At 37.9% G+C, this 10,921-nt stretch overlaps 1 protein-coding gene across 1 annotated transcript in view; it reads right to left on the bottom strand.

Moving 5' to 3' along the window:
• Positions 1-9,714, bottom strand: part of LOC134376095 (zinc finger protein 420-like) — a 32,003-nt gene extending 22,289 nt beyond the window's left edge. The window contains 2 exon segments of the mRNA XM_063094770.1: positions 6,654-6,712; positions 9,609-9,714. Of these exon segments, the coding sequence (XP_062950840.1) occupies positions 6,654-6,712; positions 9,609-9,714 (165 nt within the window).
• Positions 9,715-10,921: the final 1,207 nt, after the last annotated feature.

The raw sequence follows: 10,921 nt of genomic DNA on the forward strand, positions 1-10,921 counted from the left end.
GGAAAAGGGAACAAAATCTTACTATACTTATAGAGAAGAAAAGATAAGAATTACATATAAAATCTGCTCAGAATACATGCAAGTAAGAAGTCAGTGAAATGAAACAATCAAAGCGTCAAGAGAAGAAACCCACCGACTTAGAGTTCTCTACCCTGTAAAATCATCCCTCAAAAGGGAAGGAAAAATAAAGACTTTCTCATATGAACAAAAATTAAGGAAATCTGCTGCAGTGTAAATGTCTTGCAAGAAATATTAAAAGAATTTCTGTTGACAGAAGAATAAGATGCGTATAGTCAGAAATCTTGATCTCCATAAAAAAAGGAAGAGAATTAAAAAAGAAATAAGTGGAAATAAAATAAAAGATTTTATTTTTCTTATTCTGAATTAATCTAACAAATAAGAGGTTGTACCCAATAATAGTGGAAACAACGTATAAATTCTATATGCTTTTACACACACACACACACACACACACACACACAAATTAATAATTTTAAAATAGAAAGTCAATAGCGACAAAAACAAAGAACAAAATATCTGATTCTTCGGAAAGATAAATAGAGTTAGGAATCCTATAAAAAGGCTGTGGAAACACAGGACCAAAACAACCAATATTAGGAATGAGAGGAGGGGCATCCCTACAGATCCTGTGGACATAAAAGGATAATAACGATATACTGTGACTAATTCTCTTGCACACATTTGAAAATTTAGATAAAATAGATCAAATCCTCACAAGATACAATTAACAAAATTCACACAATATGAATAAGCATATATCTGTTATAGAAAATGAGTAAATCATTAATAATCTTCAAAACAGAAAACATCCATCCCAGATGTGTTCAATGGTAAATTCAACCAAACATTTAAGGAAGAAATTATAGAAATTCCTTACTGTGTATTGGTACTTCCCAACTCATTCTATGAGGACAGCATTACCTCAATATGAAAACCAGGAAAAGACATTACAAGAAGAGAAAAGTACAAATCATTACCACTCATGAATATACACGCAAAAGTCCTCAACAAAATATTGGTAAACGTAATCCAAAAATGTATTTTTAAAAAGCTGTGCATTATGATCAAGTCAGATTTATTCCAGTCATGCAAACTGGTACACATTTGAACATCAATTAATATAATCCATCACATCAGCAGACTTAAATAGAAAAACTTATGATCATAGCATAGAACCAGAAAAAGCATGAGACAAAATACAGCACCATTCCTGATAAATACTCTCAGTAAACCAGAATTAGAGGGAAACTTCATCAACTTGATAAAGTCTATCCACAGAAACCCCAGCTAATATGATACTTAATGGTGAGAAATTCAAAGCCTTCCAACAAAATCAGAAACAAAGTAAGAATGCACCATCTCAACACTCTTTTCAACATCGTACTTAAAGTCCTAGCTCATGCAATAAGATAACTACTTAAAATAAAAGGCATACATAAAGGAAAATAAAATAAAATTGTCTTTGTTTACAGATCATATGATAGTGTGTAAAAAATCCAAAACGGACAAAAAAAATTCGGGAACTAATAAGTGATTATAATGAGATTGCAGGATCCAAAGTTAATATGCAAATTTGATCACTTTCCTATATACTAGCAACAAACACGTGGAATTTGAAGTAAAAAAACAAAAAGTGAAAAAACAAAAACCACACTATTTACATTAGCACCCCAAAAATGAAACAGTTGTGAATCATATATCTCACAAGAAATTAATATCCAGAATACATAGACTCCTTCCACTCACAAGTCAAAAAACAAATAACCTGTTTAAAAATGGGCAAAGGTCTTGAACAGACATTGCTTCAAAGATGATATACAAATGGCTAACAAGCATATGAAAACATGCTTGACATCACTAACCATTAAAGAAATGCAAACTAAAGCCACAATGAGATATTACTTCACACTCAATAGAAAATCACAAGCACAGGCAAAATTGGAACCCTTGTCAACTGTTTTGGTGGTGGGAATGTAAAAGGGTGCAGCCACTATAAAAATAATACAGTGGCTTTTTAAAAAATTAAAATTAGAATTACCATATAATCCAACAATCCAATTTTGTGTATAAATTTAAAATAATTAATAGCAGTAGTGCAAAATATTTGCACAACTGTGTTCATGGCAACATTATTCACTTAGGAGTTGGAAGCACTCCACATGTCAACAGACAAATGTGAATACAGAAACAAAACATTTTATGTTCATAAAGGAATATTAGATAGCCTTAAAAACAAAGAAAGTCCTCACAGTCTTAAGCTGTAACATGGAACTTTGATAATATTATGCAAAGGAAAATAAGCCACTCACAAAATGACAGATATTGTATGGCTCCACTGATGTAATCAAATTTTTAGAAACACAAAGTAGAATGATGGTTGTCAAGGTCTGGGAGGAGAGGGAAATTGAGAGCTGTCATTTAATGAGTACAGACTTGCAGTTTTCCAAGATAGAAAGTTCTGGATATCTGCTGCACAACAGTGTGAATATACCTAACACCACTTAAAGGTTAAGAAATGGTTAAATTTATATGTGTATATGTGTTTTTTTACTGAAATTAAAAATAGATTATTTTGAAAATAATTTTAAGAGGCCAGTAGTTGATCATACTGAAAAATAAGTGAATAAATAAATAAAAATAAATTGAGTACCCAAAAACAATTTAGGAATGGAAAAACAGGACATAATGGCAATTGAGACAAAGAGAAACTGGGAAGTAAAATAGCAGACCCAATTCTAAGCTTATTAATAATTAGTTTCAATTGAATTGGACTAAATATTCTACTTTATGCAGAGACTGTCAGCCTTGATAGGAAAGTAAGACCCAACTATATGCTATCCACAGAGACATGATTTAAATACAAAGACACAAACAGAGTAAAATTTTTAAAAATGGTAAAAGATGTACTACACTGACAGTAAGTATAAAAAGCCTAAGTCAAGATATTAATATTAGCAAAAAGAAACTTCAAGACAAAAACATATCAACAGGGAGAAAAAGAAAGCCCTTTCATAATAACATAAGTATTATATGCGAGGAAGATGTAACAATTATAACTATGTCTGTGCCTAAACACAGAGCCACAAAGCACACTCACATGGTGCTTAAAGACTGGGTAAGTTCTGAAAAATGTGTCATTAGGCAACTTTGTCACTCTATGAACCTCATAGAGTGCACTTACAGAACCTACATGGTACAGCCTACTACATACCTGGACTATATAATGTAGATTACTGCACAGATATAAATGGGGTCTGTTGACTAAAATGTTATGTGGCACATGAGTGTATCTGAAAAAAAAAACTGAGCTAAAGTGAGAAATTGACAAATCCACATTCATAGTTGCAGAATTCTTTTCTCTCAATAACTAATGAAATAACCAGATAAAATTATCAGGAAGAATACAGATATAATTGACAAAATTTTAACTATATTATATTATGGATATGTATATTTGTTCTCTGTCTCTGCCTCCTAGCATACAACTCCTAAAATCCTTAGACTCTTCAAAGTGATGAGTGTCACTGTGCTTGCTAATCAGTTGGCTGGTGGCTGGCTGCACCTGGGTAAATTCAGGATGGGAGCTGATTGTCAGCGGAGCCAACTTTGTAATTAGAGGGTTGGGAATTACAGCCCACACCCCCAACTTCCAGGGAGGGGAGAGGAAATGAAGGTTAAGTTGATCAACAGTGGCCTATGCTGTAATCAATTGTGCCTAATGCGACCTCCATAAAAACCCAAGAACACAGGGTTGAGGGAGCATCAGGACAGTTGAACTCATCCGTGTGCCAGGAGGGTGGTGTACCTCATATCCAAGGGAAAGGAACCTCCTGTGCCAGCACCCTTCCAGGGCTCACCCTTTGTATCTCTTCACATAATTGTATTTTTCAAAATGTGCTTTGGAATGAATGAGAAAGTGTAAGTAAATGTTTCACTGAGATCTGGGAGTCCCTTTAGTAAATTTATATAGACTAAAGAGAAAGAAGGGCATTGTGGGAGCCAGTCAGAAGATTCAGGAACACTGACTTCCAGTCAGAAGATTCAGTAACATTGACTTGCAACTGGCATCTGAAGTGGGGACAGTCTTGGGGATGGAGCTCTTAACTTACGAGATATGATCCTACCTACAAGTAGATAGTGCCAAAATAAATTTGAATTAGAAATGCACCCTGCTTGATGTCTCCTGCAAAATTGCTTCTAGGCTTAGTGTATGAAGAGAAATCCTCATGTATCTGATGTCAGCTGCCAGCAGTGTGTTGGGAGTATAGGAGGGGAAACTGAGTATGTTTTTTCCCGTCCAACCTAATTGATATTGGTAGAGTACAATCTGAAGCTGCTACGAGTAAATGTGTCCACCAATGTTAATGTGTTGGAAACTTGATCCCTATTATAACAGTGTTAAGAGGGTAGGAAATCCAATTATAATACTTGAAAGGTGGGACCTTTAAGAGGTGACTGGATTGTGATGACAATGCCCTGGGGAATAGATTAATCCACTCACAAAGTAATGGATTAATGTGTTAATGAGGTATTGTGGGCATAGACTGGTGGCTTTGTACACTGGGCACATGAAAGTGCTCTTGCCATTCTCACCATGTGTTAATCTGCATTGCCACAGGACTCCCTACAGAGTCCACACCATGAAGAAGATCCTGGACTTGAGCTTAGCCTCCAAAATTGTAAAAAATAACCTCTTCTCTTAATGCATTATCCAGTTTCACATATTCTGTTGTAAGAAACAAAACAAAACAAAAGAAAAAGAAAAAAACCAGACTAATACAGAAACACTCATCAAGACACAGTACACACTGACCTATAAAACAAGTCTCAAGACTGAAATACTATAAAATATGTTCTCTAACCACAATGAAATTAAATTAGAAACCAACAACAAAAGTATATTCACAAAGTCTCAAATATTTGAAAATTACATGACACACTTTGAATGGAGGCTAAAAATCAAAGAGCCTGTGTCTGCTCTGTGGGGGTAGCTTTGGTCTAATGGATTTTAATGCACAGAAGCCTGTGCTTTCTAAACTAATGATTACATCATTTCTTGTATCAAAAGGCCAGAGATAGATAAAAGATGAAAAGGAGGCCATTGGATCCCCAAATTACTATAAGCAAGAAATAGAAAAAAAAAAAAAGTTGGTCAAGTACAAACCCAAGCATGTGAGGATTAAGGATGCTGACAGAAAATTGTGACAGCCAAAGGGGAAGTGTAAAGAGTCACAAGGAAACTTTCCAGGGATGAGGACCAGGCCCTGTTCAAAGAACTACAGTACGTGGCCAGTGGGAAGAACTAACTGATCAGACCAGTGTCTGCATGTGGCTCCCCTTCCCACCAGCCCTCTCTGAAAGGAAGTGCCCACATGTTCCTGCCAGTGTCTTCACTGTGAGGTGGGTGTGTCTGGAGGAGCAGATGACAGGCCACAGGACCTGTTTATGTTGGGCTTTCAGCCCGTTCTGTAACAGCAAAAAATTTCTGAGGCTCTTGAGAGTGGCAAATTATATTCTGCACATGACAGAATTTTGTGGGTAACTGTGGTCTTGAATTTTTTTTACCTTAAGGTACATTTCTAATAGCTACAAGGAAGTATTCAATAGGGAGTTTAATCTATGGTTGAAAGGCTGGCAAAGAGGTACAAACTGGAGAGGAATAGGTCTGAAAACTACAGAGGATTGAATCGCTCCAGAACAACTGCAGAGTGACAATAGGGCCCAGGATGGAGTCTTGGATGGACTCTGTTACAAATAGAAAGTAGAAGAATCCAGAGAAAAAAGAAGAAACCATCAGTGAGGTCATCATAGCAAGTAACACAGAAGAATTTCTGGGAACAGGTCATGAACAGCAGTTTCAAATAGGGCGGAAGATTCAAGTAAGGCAAAGGCTAGAGAATAGTCATTGAAACTGATTATAATTTAGGTGATTGGCAAACTTTTGAAGAACTGAACTATAACTACACTGAGTGGGTTCACGAGCAAATGAACGGTGGGAACATTTTCCAGAAAATATAACTTTGTACAGTGTGCTGCACACCTGCATGAACACAGGAACCGAGAGAAACCTGCAGAGAGTGACTCAAGAATCTGTGGTTGACTCAATCCTCACAATGATCAAGGTTTTAGCTGTGAATCAAATAAGGCCTTCCAAAAGCTGTTTGGGTTCACACTGTTTTAGAAATTGCAGAAAAACCTTTTAAGGGAATTGTTCTTTAGCACTAGGTTATTGTGTTTACTGCAGAAAACTGAAAGTATTTGTTTTCAAATTGGTGGTAAAAAAAAAAAACCTTCCACAACATACTCAATGAAAATAGTCTGTCAGACTTTGGTGGCAGCAAATCTGGATGTTCCATAAAAAATGTAGCATACTGTCCTCTCAAATTTCATTCCAATCAAGAAAAAAAAGGATTTTTTTTGCCATGACATCAAAAGGACCGGAGACAAATTTTCACTCAGCATGGAGTATACTAAGTTCTGCCAAGCTGCTGTGTCTACATGCCATCTTTTATTCCTACATTTCCCACAAGCTAAATTTTACTTATTTATACTTTTCTATGTTAATTCATGGACCCCATAAAGGTCATAAATACAATGTAAGACAAAGTAAAGAGCATAAACAAACAACTCACCAAAGACTTCTTCATTTTTTGTTGCTCTTGGAAATACAAATAGCACTCTGGCAGCACAGCTGAAGGAGAAAGAAAATGGAGTGAATTAAGAAGAGAACTGGTGTGACTTGATCTTGGATTCTCCTGACCAATACACTGCCAATTAGCTGGGAACAAGAACCACCACCACCAGCAACACAACAGACCTTTCTCCTTATTGGACAATAGTCCTTTATGCCTCACAAAGAAGCAGCACATAACTAACTGAAGATGCATCTATAAATACATTAATTGACAAAAAGCAGACAATTTAACTTGGGGTTAATGAAAACAGATGAGGGTACTTTAAAAGTTTGCATAAAAATTAAATTAAAAGATAATGTGAATACTTCAATACACTTTTTGAAGTCCCCTCATAGATTACCTACTGCTTTAGCAACATCTAATTTTACCTTAAGATATAATTTAATCATTTAAACCAAAGAACAAAATATCATGTCTTCACTAAAATCAATGTGATAAAATATACCTAGGCTGTATTAACCATTTGCCTATTAATACAGGGATTTCACATAGCAGTCCACATGAGTGTTTCCACTATAACATATCTTGCTTTTATATACCTAAACATCAGAAAAGTGTACATCTTTCACCCCAACATTTTTTGCCCATAAGTATAAAAAAAAGTACATAGTACATATTTCTTGTGGTACACTCTTCCAGTAATAATTTCCAGTGTCAGGTATCCCTGTATCCATCTTCTCATATAGTATGTTCTTGCAATAAACTGGGCTTTGCAATTGATTTTCTTTGGCAACTAAGACATTAGAAAATGTGATGCAAACATGGCTTTGGAAAGTGATTGCCATTGGTGCTTGCCTTCTTAGACACAGTTATGTTGTAAAGAAGCCTGGGGCTATGCTGTTGGAGACACAGGACCTACCCAAGAGCCAGCAAAAGCCACAGGACAAGAGAGTGATGACATCTTAAACCAACCAGCCTCAGTTGAGGCACAAGCTGACTGAAACCTCATTTGCAGTCCAGGCAACACTAATATAGAAACTGCCCACCTGAGCACACTCGAAAAAGCATTTCCATAGCAAATACACATGTAGCAAATGAAATATGTTTTGTGTTTATTTCTGTTTTTGTAAGCCATTGAATTTTGGTTAGTTTCTTACCTAGCAAATACTGTTACAAAGAAGACGCCAGAACTCAACAGTAACAAAATTATTTGGAAGAAGACATTTTAAATTACATGTCAAAAATAGTCAATAGAAATTCAAAATCACACACACAAGTTTTGAAAATCACACAGAATGACAACTGGATGGACTTCAGTGAGGTTGCTAGAGCTCACGGACGCCACATGAATTATATAAAGCAATTGGTTGCATCAGTAAACTGTTTTGTAAGTTTTTAAAATTTATTTCTCAAGTCATAAACAAGTCTATTTACCTAAGTCTATTTACCTAAAAACATAAAACATAAAAAGTGTCTGTTACTTATAAGCAAGTATTACACTGTAACTTAATTACATTTTAAGACATAGGTGTGGGGCTGACCCTGTGGCTCACTCGGGAGAGTGCGGCGCTGGGAGCCCAAGGCCGTGGGTTTGGATCCTATATAGGGATGGCCAGTGCACTCACTGGATGAGTGCAGTGCGAGTGACACCAAGCCAAGGGTTACAATCCCCTTACCGGTCACTAAAAAAAAAAAAAAAAGACATAGGTGTGGAGAAGCGTGATGCAGTCTAATCTGCCCATTTTAAATAATGTTAAATAGGCTCCCATAATATCCTTGCAGATTTCACAATTTTAAAGAACAGATTATTGACATTAAGTGGAAAACACTTGTGTTGTTGACCCTTTGAAATCACATAATTCATAGAAAGTTTTGGAAATAAAAAAGGATAGTGATATTTAAGGCAAAATAAATTAAAGCAATGTTTGATCTAAGTTAATTTCATTCTCACAAAGATAATCTCAAAAGTAAACAAACGCTTTTTTATATTTTTTTAGTCTTAGTTTTACTGTAACATAGTTGATTGTACATATCTGTGGGGTTCAGAGTTGAATATCGATATCTGTGTGCAACATGTGATGCTCAAATAAGGATAACTGGCATGTTCAACAATATGCAACGTCATCATTTTTCACAGCCCTTTATCAATTCCTCCCTCCCCCTTCCCCTTTCCCACCTCTGGTAACCTCAGCTCTCCTTTTGAAAATTTCAATGTCTTATTGATTGTTTTTCTTTCTTTCTTTTAATTTATACATTTATTTTTTAGTGCCCACTTATGAGTGAAGGCATGCAGACACTTATTTTGACTTAAGTGTGGCAAAAGGATAACAACAAAAAGTCAGTCTGTGTAACATCAACAGATTATGTGACCACGGGCAAATCACATCTCCTAAAATCCATTTTAAAACGATCTTTCTAATAAGGTAGGAATAACTTGGCAAACACTTCCTGAACTATTGAGAACAACTATCAGGATAGTGAGAGCCTCAGGATTATCTCTAGATGCCACAAATGGTGATAGGCTATGTTTGAGAGAGCTCAGACACTAGAAGCAATCAGGGAAGATAGAAGAAACGAGAGCGTGTTTAGAGGGCACTGTAGGCAGATCCTCTCAGATATGACAGGTTATTCCTTCATTCCAGACCATATATTCAAGCCCCCTACTATAAGTAACATTTCCTAGGCCCTCGCCTATACTCAAACTCATGTCGCTTTTGAAAGATGGTGCAAATCTTTCAATAGCACCCAGTCCCCAATAGCTATTGAACGAGAACACCTCACTCAATCAACCAACTCGTGTGCACTCCATTCACTGGGATCAGTAATGGGTTGGGATGTGCAACGCTAGGATCTTGACCTTCTGGGACATTTTTGCCTGTGCTCCTAAGCACTATTGGGAGGTCTCAGGCCAGAGGGGAATTCTTGCAGGGGAGATTCCTTTTCACTGCGCACCATCCTTCAAACTTTTTAACACCTCCTTTACTCCTAAGAAAACTGGACCATCAGCCAGTGGCCCAATCTTTCTCCTAGAAGTCACTGTCCCTGGAGACTCGGTCATGTACAAACATCTGTAGACTTGGACCAGAAGTGCTAGGCAGGCTACACAGTGCTGGAGGGAACAGAAACTACACTTGCTAAAAGAGACACCAAGACGCCCCACAGATACAACTTGCAGAGAGTAACACTGAGTGTGCACACGCTTCACAATTCTTTCTCTGGGAACTTGAGGGAATTTCGCTACTATTGTGAACGCGCTCATCTTACACATCAGTAAACTGAATGTCACTAGGTTAGTACCAGGTGCCCTCATGGCAGGGCCGCAACGGGAACTCACCGCACACCTCCCAGGCTCACGCTGTCTTCAGGCGCCCCCACTCCAGACCCGCCGCCATCTTGGTCTTGACCCCCAATGGCGGAGCTTCTGCAACCGGCTTTTGTTCTCCAGGAAGGACAAGCCCCGCCTTCTGGAAGCCCACATTCCTCTGACGAAGCAGTCGACAGAACAGGGGGAGGCCCCCCTTCCCCAGCCCAGGTCCATGGTTCAGACCAGCCCATCAGGCTCCGCCCGCCTCAGACCGACCAGCGGACCTGTTCCACCAAACGCTGAGACACCCGTCTGCTCCACAGGGTCCCCTCCTTCAGCCTCGCACCCACCTTCAAGGACACAGAATCCAACCACAGAACCTCGTCAGCACTCTGGAGGTGGCAGCAGCCTCTGGAAGATGACGGCAACTGCGCAAGGCCGCACATGCGCACCAGAAACCCAGAACAGCCCTGCCCGGATCCCCTGCGGGTGACGTCATTTCAAAACGAAACTACCTTTCCCAGGTTGCAGAGCGAACTGAGCGGCACATGCGCAGAAGAAACACAAGGCGGGTCACATAGCTCTCTGCAGGTGATGTCAACGGAGGATGAGACTTTATTTCCCACAAGCCTCCGTGGTCCCCCCTTGGGCACAATGGAGGAAATTTTTATTTCTCCAGCAGGAAATCTGCTACTGGGACACCGGGCCGTGATGGAACAGCTGTGGTCTCTATCCAGATGTTGGTGATGAGGAATTCTGATTCTTGATTAAATCCTTATTTGATGAGAGACATTGTGGTCATAAAGGGAAAATTCAATGTGAGCAAATGAGTAGATGATATTAATAAGTTCCTTTTTAAAAAATTTTATTTCTGATATTAGTATATCTGTTATATAGATATATATATCGCTGTTATAGAACCCAAGTCTATTTTCTACAGGTGCATTTTAAAGTATGAAAA

The sequence above is a fragment of the Cynocephalus volans genome, chromosome 4 (genome assembly GCF_027409185.1).
Source record: "Cynocephalus volans isolate mCynVol1 chromosome 4, mCynVol1.pri, whole genome shotgun sequence".
In the NCBI taxonomy this organism is placed as follows: Eukaryota; Metazoa; Chordata; class Mammalia; order Dermoptera; family Cynocephalidae; genus Cynocephalus; species Cynocephalus volans.